Consider the following 18,398-nt stretch of genomic DNA (forward strand, 5'->3'; position numbering starts at 1 on the left):
GAACACTTGTCCACACGATCATGTTGGTGTTCACACTTAAAACTGCAGGAACTGTGGAAAAGAAACTTTGAAACTTTGCCATGGTTGTGTACGACATTTCCAGTACTCCACACACACACACTTTTGGCTCTTTTGTGTGAAGACATTCATCAAAGTGTTATCTGCCTGTCAAGGCCATTTAGCCAAAACAGCATCTAGTGAACAGTGACACACACACAGTCACACACACAGTCACACACACAGTCATCAGGCAGGGTGTGGTACTCATCAATTAGACATACCAACGTGGCAGCAGTGAAAGACGATGGCTGACCTAGTTTAACAGGTTTCTTGTGTACATATATATATCTCCTTAAATCAGTGAAAGTCCCCTTTACCATCATGATCTTAAACCGTTCAATGTTATCAAACATCACGTCCTTGTCCTGAACCTAAAGTCTCCCTCGGCTTGAAGGGATTAACATTCTATCAACAGACAAAACAATTCTCTGACTCATTTTTCTCCATCTGTCTCCGATAAAATGTCTGGTCGGAACATATACAAAGAGCAGCTGAATGGGGGTTGACTTTGTCTCACATACATGTACATATTATACAGGTATAACATGCATTCATTATCTTGACAGAGTTGAGGTGAAGGGTGTGGTGGAAAAATGTCAACTGCAGAAACGTGATCAAAGCAATCCGGTTAGTCACAGAGCTCATATTATCTCCTCTGGTAACCAACGTTTTAATGGTGGAGCTGGTGCAGGTGAAGCTTATATTTCTATATACTGCTGGTATCTACAGTGCAATTGTCTATCAATGTATTATATATTTTGTAATTACGGCTTAATCTGAAAATGTGATTTTAAGTAAAAGTAGCAATACAGCAACATAAAAGTCGTAGAATGGAAAGTGGGTTCGAATATCAACAGTGAAAGTCGTCTAAGTGCAGGAGTTGTACACGTGTTCACTGGGAACTGGACTTGCTGTTTCCTGGAGACATGTTGGTGAAACAACTTTAAGAAACATGAGCATGTCTAGTTCCCTGTGTGCACCTGCATGACCTGGATAAAAGAAAGCGGTCACAGTATACTGCTCTCTTGTATACTGTATGTTGATACTGCAAAATGTGTTTCCTGTGGGCACACTGTTTTAAATACTTGTATACATAAGTGTGGGCATATTCAATATCTTGTTGATAAAAAGTTAAATATGACATTAATAAGAATTGGTAAGTTATCAAAACCTCCAGAGCAAGCCGACACGAAAATGAGCCTTTTTTCAAACGTTAATGAATAGTTACGTTTTATTTCATGAATATATGTATATATAGAGAGAGATTTGACTTCTTATAAATAAAGTAAATCCAAAGTTATGATAAATTATTTTATTTCAGAATTTGAAAAACTAAATTGCATCTGTCAAATAGAGTATAAGACATAACACCTGAGGCTACATACAGTAGTTATATATGTTCCACCACCAGTTAGGAACTGTGTAAATGTGTTATTTCTTACATAATCTCCACTGTTCATTGTCATAGAGGCCTGTCTGTGTCACTGTGTATCTGTAGGTGACAGGTAGAGGCAGCAGAGCAAAACACAAATACATTTTACTACCACACAACAACGAGTGGGGGGAACCTCTGTTGCACTAAAGTTGTGCAGGTGTTACAAACACTTTTTCACATGTTTCACTCTTTGTCACTCTTTTTAACACGTGGCACACTTTCCCATGTTACACACTTTTCACACGGTACACACTTTTCAGACATTACACACTATTTTGCAGACATTACACACTTTTCGCAGACGTTACACACCGCTTTCAGTGGTTACACACTTGGCGGCACGCGTTAACATCAGTGCATGAGTGTGTGCGTGTGCAGCTCTGCAGCTCTGCTTCCCCCCCCCCTACCCCTCCCTGCACACCTGCCTGTGAACTCTGCTGGCCCCACCCACAGTGGTCCCACCTCGACTGGGCGCGGTCCCGTGAGGGTGGAGCTCGCCGCCGCTCCTGTGAGAACAGTGAACCCATCTTCACACTTCACACGTCCGCCGCGTTCACTGCGCACAAGAGGATCCGCACTCCGCTGCCTCGAGCCCGCGCTTTGTGTTTGTGTCAGGTTTTTTCTGGGGGTTATTTGATTCTCTGTGACCCTTCGGACACCGGTCGGACCGACCCCCTCCCCGGGCTCTCTCACCGGGGGAAGATGACGGCTTTGGAGCCGCTGAGATCGGCGATGACCGTCGGGAGCGGGGAGGACACGTCGCTCGCGCTGCCCTCCGACAAAAAGCTGCGCACGGGACAGCAGCGCGTGCTCGAGCAGGTGCACACCATCAAGAGGGGCAAGTCCAAATCCTGGAAGAACGGACAGCCGACTCCATCCCATGCAGGTAGAACCCGGCGAAACACCCCAGCGTTAAACTGTACTGCACAATGAACTAGTTTGAATCCTGATCTACTAACCTTTACTCCTGTTAAACATGAGTTTTAACACCGTCTGAAGGTGGTGAAGTCCTCCAGAAATGGCTGCTGCTTCCTCTAAACTCTAATGTTGTGTCCCCATGAAAATAAACATTCCTGCGGTCTGTAGTCTGGTAGTTCAGTGTGAGAGGATGACGTCCTCAGGGCAGAAACCCAGTGACAGGTGGGTGGGGGGGTTGGGGTGGGGGGGGGGTGTTGTGTCTTCCCTTTTTGAGTTTCTTTTTTTCTGCTAACAGACTTTCTGGCGTGTGAAATTTGATCCACGGCCGCTGCTGGATCAACCGACATGCGTGTTGTCGGTGTGATTCATGGCCTCATTACTGTCAGACACATTCTGCTCATCCAGGCTGAGCTGTTTCTCCCTGTCGCTGAGGAATGCAGCCCTTGGGCTTGCAAAATCCCACACACACACATTTGGGGAAATAACATGTTCAAGTCTTTTAAAAAACAATCCCAGCTCTTGCTGCAAGAGGCATTAAGAGAAGATCCACCAAAAATATTTAGATCTTGCGAGATGCGTGCAGCTCCTCTGGTTTGAGTTGCGATACTGTGCGTGGTTGTTCAATGGCAACAGTGGAGTGAATGGCCTACAATTGGTTCAGTTCATAATCTGCAAAGTAGGTTGTCTGTGTGCTAATTGACTGTCTGGCTGAAACTCAATGCCGTAAGTGGTTTTGAAATATGTGGCCCGCATGTTGAAGACATCCCTGACATTGGAAGTTGGCTCTCTTCAAATTGTTGCCATCTACAGAGAAAAGTGTGGCCCCAAATAAGAGACATACAGCAAAAGCCGACCAACTATGTTCCGATACCACTTTTCCCTTCCTGATTCAGTTACGAGTTCTGGTCCGATACCAGTGCATTTGAAAAATAACAACTTGTGCAACGTATTCTAACAGCTGTGCTAACCCTGTGTGGAGGGGACGATTGCTGTCGGTGCTGGATGGCCTGGCTCAGGTTAAACCCCTCTGAAAAAGAATTATGTTTCTGATGGTTCTTATGATGGTTCACTTCTTCTTCGCCAGTGCAGCAGCCAACAAGTGATTTCAGGGTATCGGGAAAACATTTTGGCATCAGAGATATTTCTGATGCTGGTATCGGTCTCAGAACATCTCTAACAACAAGTAAATAAAGTACGTGAATAAAACCTTCAAGATTAAGTGAACTCTTTAATAGTCATTCTGACAAACCGACTTCTCTTAAGAAAAAGCTTCTAAAAGTGTAAGTTTAAATCGTGGCTGGGAAAACTTTGCTCCCGTTAAATATCGAGAACAACACATTGCAGTCGATTAACGCTGAATAATAACAAACATAGCCTCTCAAGCCCTCGATCTTATTGGCTGAGGCAAAGGCATCGTTTAAGAAACTGGTTCAGTAATAATTTTGTTCAGAAAAGCTTGTTGCAGCAACAAAAGATTATAAATTATTGGGACACTCACCACTTTGGATGTTCCTGTTAACGCCCAGGATCTATTGTGTCCTATCACGTTTTAAGGGGAAGGCTAACCATATTAGAAAAAGGCAAATTTTCCACTCCCTACAAGTGGGATCGAGCCATGTCGATAACTTAGGTCTTACGAGCTGAGGAGGGAGAAGATATCACTTTCCGAAGTTTCTGCTGCTGCCCCAACACAATGGAGGAGAATTTGTTTTTTTCGTGTGTGCTGCTCAAAGAGGGTAGAAGAGAAAAATCATTGTAGTTCGGTTAAAACAAAGAGTAGCTGACCCTTTAAAATGACTGTGGGAGACGTCTTCCTCTCCGGCACTGCCTTCACGTACATGCTCTCACCCTGATGATTATGCCACTGTTATGACTGCAATAATCCTGTAATGGTGAAGTGGCATCCTTACATTTGGCACCATGTGGCAGTGAGGCTTCACGTTCACATGAATCATCCGACGAGACAGACGAGGCGAAGGTGCTGAAACAGGCTTCCACATGAAGGGTGGATTTTCCTGCAGACTGTGAGTGACATGATGTCATGTCTGTCTGACTTAAGGAATGGCAGTCATGCATTTCGATGTGTGCCATTCCTTAAGTCAGATAATTGGACTTGGCTGTTTATGTCCCTATAACAATATATAGATTGACACACTTTTTCATTTAAGTATTAAACATTTAAAATAAATCTAAGTGGTTTTTATCTCGTTTTTAAATTGGATTCATATATTGGTGCATCACTTTTTTTATTTGCAGTTCTCAAATCCCTCTGGCCAATTCCTCTTTTATTTGTCTTCTTTAATATCAGTTAATGAATTACCCTTATTCAAAGCTGATTCGTCCACCATATACCAAGGAAGCAGACTATTAATCCAGTGACACACACCAGAGTCAGTCTGATTACTCTGTAAGTGATCAAGGGCCAATGTTGGTATCAAATCATGTTGGGATTTTTGTTTAATTCTTCATTTAAGAGGGAATTCAATGTTACTGCGAGGGAAGCAGATATCACCATAAACATGTGGGTAGATATAACAAATAATAGCATACCTCTCATGACCACACTGAATTTTCAATCTGATGAAATCCTGATGCCCACATGAAGGGGCCAAATTCCAAGCACACCCTCGTGCTGTCTTGCCAGCATGTTTGATGCTCCCTGGGTTTATCTGCCTTTCAAGGTCAACTTGACATTATTCAAAAACAGGCCTAACCCTAGTAAAATACACTCTCTGTATGTCAAATCCTGCATCCCTCGTTCCCTCTGTGCCTCTCTGTTGTTCGTTTCCCTTTTTCTCACACTTCTCCTCTTTCACCAGGCCTGTTCCAGCAGTCTTTGACATCAGATTCCGAGTTTGGGACGTTCAAGTTTACTCCATCCAAAGCAAATGGCACCTTCAGCCACAGCAACTCCAGCATGTCAGCAGGCCACAACAAAGCGGTAATTGTTCCTCATATAACTGCACAGTGTGTTATTGTGGAGAGATGATCATAGTGGAAATCCTACTCCCTTTCACAGACTCTGCAGAAAAAGACCAAGTCATGTTTTTTTTTACCATAATCACAGATAATTCACATAAATATGTACCTGCGTCTTGTTTGGTAATACAGATTAAGCTTCTTAAAGCAAACTAAGATCTGCATTACCATGTGAAGATAACACCACTAAGACAACTATTAAATAATTCTAACTAATTATTGCATAAAGGTTAACGGGAACATTTCTCTGACCAGAGGCTCACTATTGTTTGGTTATTTACACAAAGACCCAAATATAAAAATGACAAGTTGTGGTTTTACAAGGAGTTATGTGCAGGACTATTTCCTGTTGCAGTGACTTGACACAACCAGCAGAGAAATATTCAGACACAGTTTGTTACTTCAAACTGGAAGTGGACAAAGCCAGGCTAGCTGTTCCACCCTATTTCCAGTCTTCATGCTAAGCTAAGTTAAAGGATCAGTGTGTAGAGTTTAGTGAAATCTAGTGGTGAAGTTGCATGTGACAGCTGAATACCCCTCACTTCTCAATCCCCTTCCAAACATGAAAGATAACCTGTGGTAGCCTTCAGTTGTCATAAAAACTCAAAAGGTGTTTAGTTTGTCCTGTTCGGGCTACTGTAAAAAACATGTCCGCCTCCCTAGAGAGGACCCGCTCCCGATCTAAATAATGTTTTTAAGAATAAAGGGTAACGAAAACAAAAATTTGTACAATTTAGATGATTACACACTAGTAAAAAAAAAAAACTAGGATTATTTTATATTCTTTCACGTAAATCTTGCACACTGGATCTTTAACTAGCTTCTTGCTGGAGCCTCATATTGAATGTAAACATTAAAACCGTATCAATCCGTACCCGTACCCAGAAAGTAAACAAGCTGCATTTGCCACAAACAATTCCTCAAAGACAGTACAAAACATTGGCACATAAAACCGTGACATTACTTCCTGATTGTTGAGGAAACTGAACTGTGAGGAGTTTATTTTTTCACACAGTGTATACAGTGAGTTTATGTGTCAGCGTTGGCACCGTTTGGGAGGGTTCACTCTGTCATGAGTGGTTTGTGGCATTGTTCAGTGAAACCCTACACCATTATGATGCTGGTTGAACTCGTGGTGGAAGATGTACACACACCTTCATCTGTCGCATGCTGATGCTTTTGGAAAAATGTCGGTTAAGATACTGCACATTGTTTTCGCTCAGTGTCACAATTTCTCAATCTAATTATGGGACTTTGGAACATGTGTTATTTCTGTGGTATTTTATAGGGTGTGTGTGTGTGTGTGGTTTTTTTTGTTATTTTGTTATTGATTTTAGTCCAATTAATAAATTGTGAAATAGAGGTGTGTGGGATCTTTTCGCTCAAGTCGTGTTGTTGCTACGTGGCTGTAAATATTCAATTGTCTGGGGGCAGATACAGTGTCTTGCCTCAGCTCAATCCCTGAACCACTTATTAATGTGTTTTCACCTTTTATCAAACCATTTGATCTTTTGCTCTTGAAAAATACTATTGTGTAAAATAAGTGTTGTGTATATTCATAGATGCAAGTGGGATTTTACCACAGACTCTGACATGAACATGTAGCAAAACATACTTTGGTATCTCACTACCATTTGTGTGTGATTTACTCATTTTGGGTATGAACATTTGTTTTGTCAGTGTAGCTTTTAATTACTATCTTGTCGTTAAGAGTCAAGGAGAGTTCAACTCGTTTGAACGGGACCAGACTCGAATTCCACACAGGATTAATGTTGACTGTGTGTGTGTGTGTGTGTGTGTGTGTGTGTGTATATAAATATGTTCCATAGCTCTGCTGTGGCCTGACCTGACCTACCGACGATGAGTTGAGGCATGTCTAGGGAGTGTGGTGATGAATTCTTACAAATGAATGTTCATAATCATCAGTCCTTGCAAATCTGTCACCTCATTTATAACGTGTGGTTGATTTTGTCACCTTATCTGAATGTCACAGACAAAAAATAATTTTGAATTCATTTAAATTGTGCGGTAAACAACGAATTGCGGAGCCAATAACCTCATATCCTTGTCCAAGTTCTGGGCAACAGTGGTGACGTCTCTCCCCATGTTCATATTTCAACATTGATTTATGGCCACTTTATTAGACACGCCTTTAATTGAAGGTAGACATTTCTGACAATGTTATGGTGATCTGAACATTAAAAACTTTGTAAAAGTGCAACTATTGCCAGAGCTTTTATACCACAAAAATGTCTAAAATCTGTCAATATTGTTTTTATATTTAATATAGTCAGCACCCTGCAGCCAATTCAGTTTCGGTTAATGTTCTATTTTTAAGTGACACAAGAAGCTTGTTGCTTGGTTGTGTGTTTGTGTGTTTTTCCTGCTTAGTTCTGTTTTCCTGGCAGAACATGACTGACAGTTTATCGGACCAAGAATGAATCACTTAATATACAGACCAGATGTTAGAAACAAGAATCTGCAACCAATCCAGTCCTTACTCATACATGACTTTTGGTTTCTTCATGTACAGACAAAGAAAGTTCCACATTTGATGGCTTGATGATGTGGAGGCTTATGAGAGATGTCTGCTGTCAGTTTGACTCATTCCTACACAACATTTTTTGGCAGTACACAAGTATACACTGCTCTTAAATACAATTGCTAACTGTAAATTCGTATTTTAGTATATGTTCTCTTATCAGACATCTGTGCTGCTTGTATTTGCTCTACGTCCAGAATTTGCATCCGTCTTTCCCTTCCTGTGCAGTCACTGGTGTATGAGAGGCCTGGTGGCTCAGTCCCTTTCTACCCAAATGACAGGATGAAGTGAGCAAGCTGCACTTTGAGAGTAAACACGGTGCCAGTTCTAATCAAGCATGTTGTTGACTGATCTGACCTCCATCATGCTTTTGCTGCTTAGTAGCTGGACTCAAATACAGCTGGTAACCAAGCAACCAGTCCAGTTTGAAACAGAAAAGGAGAGTCGGTACACAGACAGAGGACAGGGTAGTTAAAAAAATACTGTGTGTGTGTGTGTGGCATAGGCTAATTTTGGGGACAAATTTCAGACTAAAAACCACTTAATTGAGGACTGCTTGTCCAAATGGGGACTAAAGCTGTCTGTGGTTACGGTTAGTGTTGTGTTCATTTAAAGTTAGGGAACGATGAGTGCACATCAAAATGTCCAAATGTCCGCTGCTGGGATTAACTGTGAGAAAATAGTTGTGAGTTGATGTTAATGATTTTTTTGGGTGCGGTAAAAAGGGAAACCTTTTCTTTATCACAGTGGTGCACACTTCTTCCCTACTAGCGCTCAGTGTTCAAACACCAGTGGGAAGGTTTTTCTCTCACAGAAATCGTTTTAAAACAGAAACTAGTAGGAGACAAAGGTTTAATTCTGAAAAATGACTAATTGCTAAAGCATCAGCAGGACATGTTCTCTCAGGTGATGCAGAGTTTCTTGTGAAGTGGCAAAGCTGGAACTGTGTGTTTTGAACACACACACACGCATACACACAGAGCCAAAAATGCGAAGGCTAAGTAACTGATATAAAAACAATACGTAATCACAGGAGATTAAGTTATTTAGTGAGATCAGGATTGTGAAAGTTACGGGACGCTGTGTCTGACTTGAACACACAAAGCTCCTCTGTGAGAAAGTGCTCAACAGTGCCAGCAGTCTCATAACGCACACAGCGTGAGTGAGTCTCCAGTGACGGATTATGTTACCCTGGTTTGTGCAATTGTTGGTTGCATTCTGCCGCCCTCAATGAGTGAGAGTTATGGAAGGAAAGAGGGGAAAAAACAAGGTATGCAGGCCTTGTTTTGAGCACAGATTCCTCTGTCTTGGTTAACAGGGGATGTCTTTGAAATCTGTTCTCATGGGAAGTGGGAACTACTTTTTTCTTGACCTGGCCTGTTGCCAGAGAGAAGCCTCAGGGTCATGCTGTATTTCAGCAGAAAAGCTTTTCTTTTTCCACGACCGGTCCGGGTGGATTTCTTTCAATGTGTATTTTCCAATAAATGTCTGTGACTCATTCTCTGGAGACCTGTGAGTGAAACGTTTCATGTGAGTCAATCTCCTGAACCCAACTGTCTCTCTCTTTAGGTAAACTTTCAGAAGAGTCGCTCCTTGTCCAATAAAGTCTCCAGAGGAAGATATCAAAGCACCTCAGGCGGATGGGAACAGCATATGCAAGGCTCCAACTGGCCCCAGGGTCCCAATGGGATGAAAACCAGTCGCAGTGACCCTGCCTTGGTTCCTCAATATTCTGGCGCACCTGCACCTGTCATGGTGATCAGTTGTTCTCATTCTCTAAACCCACAATGTCACTGAAGCACCTACAATTTTTATGCAGACAAAAAAACTGCAATTATTCCATGGTACCAGCTAATAATTGTGATTTGCTCTTTATTCAGAGAGCCAAGGGGCAGGCGCACCAAAGCCAGCAGTCCATCTATACTTCAGCCAATAGACACAGCACCTACTCCATGACCAACGGCACTCCTATGACCAACAGCCAGACACGCATTGTCCAGCAACCATCGGCCCATTCCTACACTGAGGGCAGGATGGGAACCATGAAAACAACCAAGCTGCAACTACAGCAATCAGCGTGAGCTCACCCTCCTTGTATCTGGTTTTCAAATCTCTGTCTGTGGAACATATATCTTTGGGGACCGTTCATCTTATCAGCTTCACACTGTGAATGTGTATTGTTAAGTACGGAGCCCAGGAAGGGACATGGAGAAAAAAAAGTATTACTTTTGGGAGATCTCGCAAAAAGATTTTCATTTAGTACTTCAGTGTACTTCCATGTTTTTCAATTCCTACTTGAAATTAAAGGAGACATATTCTGCTCATATTCAGGTTGGGTTGGCTTACGTGCTCTAATGTTCATAAAAGGCAAATTAAATTAAATATGTCATTTCTGTTTCTCCAGTGTGGACAGTGGGATAAACGTATCAGAGCTGACCCTGAAGGAGGCTGTAGAGAATCTGTCTCACCCTGATGAGAGTTTCCAGCAGTGCGGAGCCACCTTCATCCAACACACCACCTTCAAAGAGGAGCTTGCCAAACAGGAGGTCTGAGCACAAATATACTATAAAGACCTTTAGACACAGCAGTGTTGTTTAGTGTGAAGGTTGTCTTATAGCCGACTGTAGAGATACAAGCGGTGGAGCTCTCTGTGAGGTTAACCTGCCTTGAGGGAAAGGGCGGAGAAAGCTATGGCCACACCTCATCCGTCCCCCCCTGGCTTCTGTGTTGCAGGTTTTCCAACTAGGGGGTATCCCTCTTCTCGTGACCCTGCTGCGGAGCCCCAGCCCTGGGGTGGGCCAGGCTGCTGCTGGCGCCCTGAGGAACCTGGTGTTTAAGGACAAGAGCAACAAGCTGGAGGTTCAACACTGTGGTGGTATAGGCAAGGCCCTGCAGCTACTAAAGGAGTCCGATTCTACTGAGACTCAGAAACAAATCACAGGTAGGACCTCAAAGTCGCCCTATCACCAAACTGACAGGAGGAAATCTCACTAAGACTGAGCAGTAATATGCGCTTTACAACATGATGCCTTTTTAGAATGTATATATATTCTTATTGTTTTAGTAGAACATATATACATAGAATAAAATAAAAGGACAGACCAGGTCACCAGGGCCAATATACACATAATATACATGCACACAATTGGTTTACATTATGTTAAGGTTGAATTTCTCATACAGAGTACACAGAAAAAGCATATTTTACTCTTACTTGTCTGCCCAGATGTACCTGTTCCTTGCAAAAGTAAAAACTCAAATTTTTGTAACATGAAATTGGAATAATAATAATGAAGGGAAATAGGGTTTTATAGGTTATATATGTAATAGTATTCATTTACAGGTTTACATGACAGAGCTGGAGTCATCTCGCTTTATGATCACGGGAAAGGACAATAGATTCCCAGGAAGGGACTCGCATGCACAAACATGAACGTGCGCCCGGAGCGGTTATCTCCACTACATCTTTACATAGAAAATAGCTTTTGGCTGTCATTCCATTTTAACATTCTCAAACATTTACCCTTTAGACCGTTGAAAAATGTTTATTTTCCCCAACAGAAAATCACCAAAAAGAGTCGTCTATTATTTATGCACTCCCTACGTTTACTTAGAAAATTTGAATAATAACGATAGCCTACAAACAAAATCTAGGCCATATCACAGGAGTTTTGTGTAAATGTAAGTTTAGGTAAACCACATATGTAGAAGCTCAGAAAAACCAAAGCCTAATATTTGTCCTTATGGTATTATATCCAAATGTATGTGCTAATAGAGCTAACCATTTTTTCCAGTATTTCCAAAATGTATCAATATAGAATTTAATCAAAATTGACATCAAAAGAAAAAAATCTATTGTGTTTTGACCAACTTCATTTGTCTTGTAATTTGTAGGCCTGCTATGGAACATGTCGTCTACCGATGAACTGAAGGGAGAACTCACAGCGACTGCACTGCCCGCCTTGACCGAGAATGTGGTGGTGCCGTTCACATGCTGGTCGGACAACAGCGCCAACAACAACATTCACCCCGATGTCTTCTGCAACGCCACGGGGTGCCTGCGGTGAGAACATTTCAGAAAATTCCTTTTATATGGATGATTTCCATGTTTCCGACAGTGCAAGGTACTGCTTGTTCTGCTCTAGAGACATCTGCTCATTATGTGGTTGACGTGTTTCCATCCAGAGTTAAATGAATGTCTGAATGATGTGTTTAGGAACCTGAGCTGTGGTCAGCAGAGGGAGAGAAAGGCAATGAGAGAATGCAATGGCCTCATCGACTCCCTCATGAGTTACATCCAGTCCTGTGTTGCGGAGGATAACCCTGATGACAAGGTACAACTCCGAACACGCAGTTGCACTACCTCTCTCATCGACATCCACATAACCCATCCACCTCTAATTTGTAAATCGAAACAGTTTGTAGCATTATCATTATTTTTATTATCATGGCCCCATTGCTGATTTGACCTCCTTTTATTAAACTTCCTGACAAAAAAAATCATTGAGTTATCAGAGTTCACTTTTTATGTACATGAAAATAATTGTCTTTTGGCTTCTGAACTCCTCTTTTAGATACTTGGAGATAAAACATCATTAATCTAATAGATGCACTGCTGATCTTGTAATTAAGGATAATCTTTTTCTATACTAGGCCACAACATTGTTTTCCTTCTGGCTCAGGGTGTTGTTGTTTTTGTCTACCTCGTTCACACCGAATTCTGCATGGGCGCAGATGAGAACAGCTATGGTTGTAGTCGTGCTGCCGTGAACTCGTAGTTCCTGTAGAAAAAATGATCAATATCTTTAAGCGCACGTACACACTTTACAGAACAAATACAAGCGAACACTCGGATACATCCTCAGAGCTACAGTGTGTGTATATATAATTATATACACACACTAATGTGTGTGCTCATATGTGTGCCTGCTCAAATTTGGGGTGTGGGTGTGTATTTAATTCCATGTCTGTGCTTGCAGACAGGTTTTTAAAAGTGACACATTAGCTTCTTTTAATAAACTAACATGTTTCTGTGGCTTTTTCATATAGGATCATTTTACTTATCAGTTGTAAAAGCCACTTGAGTCCATGTCCTTGTTAAATATGTTATCATGACATGTTAATTATGACAGTATTATTAGTGCAATAGTCAGTGTATGTTTGAATAGAAAACGCTAAGTTGTGTTTCTACTGTTGTTAGAATACATTTATATTAGCGTTTTTTTGACTTTGTGATATACAGTAAAGGATATAGCATTAGTTAGTAATGGGTCGTGCTGAAATGGTATGTTGGATCTCCTGCAGTGACACTGGAGGTATGTTCAAATAAACCCTCATTCAATTTTTCTTGCCTCAGGTGTGAGTACATTGGGTTTTTGCAATAAGGTCGACTTTAATTTATTACAACACAAGTCAAAGTAAGACACTCTGCAGACTAAGTGGCCTATAGGAGCTTGGATCATAGTAAAGGGCCACTACATCAATTAAAAAACCTTTATTTCCGATCTAGGTGGTCATTTGCTCAAACAGTTGATGCTAGAAGGGGGGGGGGGATGCATTGCATTGACGAGATTAACAGTGTAGTTAAGAACCTCTCTGTTCCTCTCTAGTCTGTGGAGAGCTGTGCATGCATCCTTCACAACTTGTCCTACCAACTGGAGAAGGAGTCCCCAACGACCTTTGACAAGTACCAACCTCAAATCAGGAACCAGCTCGAGAGTAAGAAAAGCTCCGCGATTGGATGCTTCAGCCCCAGGAGCGGCAAGGTTCAAAAGGAGGTGAGCATCAACCAGCACGCACACCTCCATCCAGGTCTGCAATATGAACCCATTTACCATTTACAGTCTCCTGTCTTCCTCTCTCCTCAGTTTTTGTTTGATGTGGATCGGGCAATGCCAGAGGACAGCACCCCTTCAGGCGAAGAGCTGCTGTGCCATCCGAAAGCCATGAAAACCTACCTCTCCCTGCTGGGCTCGTCCCAGAAAGACGCCACCCTGGAGGCCTGCTGCGGTACCCTGCGGAACCTCACAGCCAGCAATGGGCTGGTGAGTGCAAAGAAGACAACTATGAGGCCTAACCTCTTTCGCTAACGGACATTCAGGATCATCTCAGATTGATTTAGGAGAGGAGGAAAGCCACAGGGGTGGAGAGGTGGTGGGATGAATGACACAACAGCACAATAACAACTGAGAACAGAAGGAGCTTTGTTTGCCTGGAGTCTGTGGTAATTGGTGAACGAAAGATCTTTGAAAACGGGATATTGGTAACAATGCAACCACCAAATTATTACAAAGTCAGATGGATTTAAAGAATTTAAATATAGGATAAATATCGACTGCTAGAGTGATTAACGAGATTACAACTGACGTGTTTTCCTCCTCCTGTCCTTCTTTGTTCTGCTGTTGTTTCAGGGCTCCATGGCCGTGACCAGGATTCTGGCTCAGAAGTTGGGCGCTCTGCCGCACATTTCTCCTCTGTTGAAGTCGTCTAACGGTGCCCTGCAGAAGGCCGCCGTTTCCCTGCTGAGTAACATGTGTCAAACCTGCAGTGTGCAGCCCACCATGGGTAAGAAGATGCACGAGTCGTTGATAATACCAGTTGCAACCTTACAAAATGTAGTTGTGGTCTGTATGAATCAGATCTTACTTTTTCCCATTTCTTCTCTGTAGCAAAGCAGATTCTGCCGGATCTCACGAGCCTCCTCTCCTCAGGCCCCCGTGAAATGGGAAACAGCGATAACACCATATCAGCAGCCTGCCACACAGCTCGGGCTCTGATGTTGGCAGAACCTGAGATCAGCAAGAAGGTCATTAATAATGAACTGGTGACATCACTGGCTGACCTCAGCGAGAATGGGTGAGTTTTTATTTATTCAACTCTGTATGGGAGATTCAGCTTTTATAGCTGTGACAAGCTGGGATGCATTTCACTGACTCATGTAAACCATATTGAACTATCTCTCTAACTGCAAGGGGATGTATAAATAAAGTTATTTTGCCTCTCATAAGTTTTATCTGCGTATATTGTGAGATCTGCAAGTTGAGTCCAGCTCTTTTCTTTTCAACCACTCAAAGTGGTCAGGGTTTAGTATCTTGCCCCAAGGGTACTTTGACACACAGACTACTGGAGTCAGGGATTAAACCGAGACCTTCCATTTAGTGGACAACCCGCGCTACCTGCTCAGCCACATCCACTTTTTTTGTCTGGAATTTGTTTGTTGTGCTCACACCGCTGACAAAAATAGATATGATGAACCAGGTGACTTCTGACCCGTCTATGCAGTATACACGGTTATGTGCAATCCATTCACCGTACATATTCTGACACATAATATATTTCTTTACACTGTAAATACAGGTTTAATTACATTTATATTTTTTCTATATATTTGTTCTATATTTCTATTTCTTTATATTCCTTCACCCAAGTACTGCATGCTACTTATGTCTTTCTGCTGCTGTAAACATTGCAAATTTCCCCATTGTGGGACTAATACAGGACTTCTTAAACTGAGCTGTTGCAGTTTGTTGTAAAGGTTTTTATTGCAGTACAAATAGCCTCTCAGTCATCATAAAGTTATGTAAAATGTGTAAAATACCAGAAGTGCAGGTGATATTTTTAGTGCCTGTTTGCTTCCACAATCCTTTCATATTTTCTAACTGCACTTTTTTGTCTTGTGCTGCAAACCTTCTCACTGTCCTCTGCCCTCCGTCACAGGTCTTTCCCCAAAGGCAGCAAAGCAGCCTCATTGCTGCTCTACAACTTGTGGAACGAGAAGACTCTTCAAGGTGCTGTGAAGAAGGTAAATAAGTCTGAGATAATATGCAAAAATGTGCAGCGGACTGTGATATAACCCAAGAATTTAGTTCCATCTTGGCACAAGCTTATGCTGCATTGCACAAACACTGGGAACGCCCAGCTTTAAAGGGTGGGTGTTTGTTATTACTCCTCTGGCTCACACAGTCACTTTCCCTTCCCACCTGCCACACCCAAGAGTTCAGTGAATACAGAAACAGTCACACTGGAATCCTGGCAGACGGGTTTTCAGCGTGCGCTGTCTATTACAGGAGGAGTAACACATGGGAATGAGAAGAGAGATGAAGAGGAAGTCAAGACAGTGCAGATGAGGAGGGACAGAATATGAGAGAACATTATCTTGAAACTTGTTTATAAGTATACAAGTGTGAGCAAATGTGCTTATCAGATGAACAGAGTTCATGATTAAACAGTTGACGCAGTGTTTCCTCTCACAATAAGTGCAAGGCTGCCTCGTGTGGGTGTTAGCTGTTGTGCGACACCCTTCACTGACTCCTTTTCAACTTTTTGATCCACAGCTGGGATTGGCCAAGACACTTTTTGTCAATAGCAACACCACAGCAGTGCACAGGTCGGCGCAAATCATCGACTGAGCATGAAGGACTGGCGACAGCACAGGGCCCGAGAGGTACAATCAGTTTTGGCCACTTGTTAATCCGTGTAGTCAGGATTTAAACTATCAGCGCAGATTGTATCAAATGGGTTAAAACCTTTTCTCTGTGCCTCTCCTCTCTCTTTCCTTCTTTTGTGCTCGTGTGTGTACCTGCAGACGGAAACCAGCATGTTTAGACACTGCTGCGGCCACACCCTTACAACAAGGAGAGGGAAATTCTTCAGATAACAGCCTTGCTGAAAGATCCAATTAGGAGTCAATAGTATATTGTACATACTTTAGAGAAGAGTGAGCTTTTAATTTCATGAGTAATCCTGCGGTGTTGTATGTATTTAATTTGGATATGTTTCTCTTTGTGTGTGTATATATATATAGGTGAGTGTGTTTTTGGTAGGTTAAGTGTGCTCAAAACTAGTTTTTACAGCCTGTGAGCAATATTGTGGACAGACGACATTATCTTCACTGAAATGTTACTTTTTTAGATGAATAGCATAGCTATCAAATTCGTCTGTGCAGCAGCTAAGAAATATAATATCTACAGTGGCCTTGAGGACTGAGCAGCGGATAATGAAAGTAATAAGAAAAATATGTGAAAAGCTGGAAAGACAAAAAAGATTGTGTGTTTTTGTGATATTGTTGCTGTCATCATCCACCCAAAGAGTGTTCTCTGTCAGTAACAATCTCATCAAAAATATCTGTTTTGTTTGTTTAGTATTTTTTGGAGTTAGAAGGTTGAAGATAGTTCCATATGTTGAATGTACCTACAGTATGTAAAAAAACTGAGCTAACGCTCAGGTCAAGAAAGAAATAGGACTTGGATTTTCACACGAAACCAAAGAAATGCTACATTGTTTGTCATGTTTAATTCCGTTTTTTGTTTGTTTTATTTTTTTTTATACTTCATTCTGCTGTCTGCGTTCAACAACCATGTCGAAATAATTAAATAAATAGTTTGACATTTTGGGAAACACGCTTATTTGCTTTTCTTTGCCGAGAGTTAATATAAAGGATTGATACCACTCTCATGTCTCCATATTCAATATGAAGCTACAGCCTGCTACCAGTCAGCTTAGCTTATTTAGCTTAGCTTAGTTAGCTTAGCTTAATTTGCTTAGCTTAATTTGCTTAGCTTAGCACAAAGACTGGAAACGGAGGGAAACAGCTAGCCTGATTCAATCGAAAGGGAACAACATGCAGCTGCCAGCAACTACAAATAATAAACCATCTCAAAATGTCAAATTGTTCCTTTACAGTGGAATACTATGTGCCTTGTTGTATCATGTAGCTTTGTTATTAACTTGCCTATTAAAAATCTATACATTTTAGGCCTATGTATTGTTTTTTTTCACTATTTTCTTTCCTCACATAAACTAGAGGTTTGGAATATAATTCACAGCCGCACACAGCTGGTGAACATACACTTTGATTCACTCTGCACAAATTAAGTTGAATATATATATATTAGCATATAGCATCATATTGACCAATAAACATAAAATGATGAGTTCAAGCAGCAGCAATAGTCTTTAAACTGTTGTTTAATTTTAAAAAGAACCCCAAGGAGATAATGAAGGGGCTGTGCCCTTTAAACATGAGTCTAGTTCATTCTGATCTGTTGACAGCTGCACATTATACTTATACTTGCATTACATGGTTTCTGCTCATCGCCAATCTACTGTCCTGTGTACTGAAATCTGATTTTCAGATTTAAATGCTTTTTTGGAAAACCCAGCATTACAAATCCCTAGAGCATCCCTGTGAAGATGGTTGATAGATGCTGAGACGGTTGGCAGTTGTGTGGATTCCCACAGTGAACATCTCTCAACTGCTGGGGACTATTTTTATGCCTGAGACACATGGTCATGCTGAGGTTCACTTGCCTCAGGAAAGATTGATGTCAGTATTGCTTAGGATATATTTTTGGAGAAATGTTTGTGTGACCTATGTGCATAATTGGCATTTACACAACTTCAGCCATGATGGAAGTTACTGTTCAAGGATTTCTTAAACTCAATTTTCTTTCTGGTAATCTTGTC

At 41.6% G+C, this 18,398-nt stretch overlaps 1 protein-coding gene across 1 annotated transcript; it reads left to right on the forward strand.

Moving 5' to 3' along the window:
- The first annotated feature begins 1,976 nt into the window (after positions 1 to 1,976).
- LOC118111389 (plakophilin-1) lies at positions 1,977 to 17,687 on the forward strand. The gene is made up of 15 exons (XM_035159945.2): positions 1,977 to 2,381; positions 5,233 to 5,354; positions 9,504 to 9,689; positions 9,815 to 10,011; positions 10,339 to 10,480; positions 10,668 to 10,875; positions 11,829 to 11,997; positions 12,151 to 12,268; positions 13,544 to 13,711; positions 13,802 to 13,978; positions 14,345 to 14,498; positions 14,603 to 14,789; positions 15,651 to 15,735; positions 16,268 to 16,377; positions 16,519 to 17,687. The coding sequence occupies exons 1-14, from the start codon at positions 2,198 to 2,200 to the stop codon at positions 16,340 to 16,342; spliced, it is 2,172 nt and encodes a 723-aa protein (XP_035015836.1). The 5' UTR covers positions 1,977 to 2,197; the 3' UTR covers positions 16,343 to 16,377; positions 16,519 to 17,687.
- The last annotated feature ends 711 nt before the right edge of the window (positions 17,688 to 18,398 follow it).

This window comes from Hippoglossus stenolepis, chromosome 6, assembly GCF_022539355.2.
Source record: "Hippoglossus stenolepis isolate QCI-W04-F060 chromosome 6, HSTE1.2, whole genome shotgun sequence".
NCBI lineage: Eukaryota > Metazoa > Chordata > Actinopteri > Pleuronectiformes > Pleuronectidae > Hippoglossus > Hippoglossus stenolepis.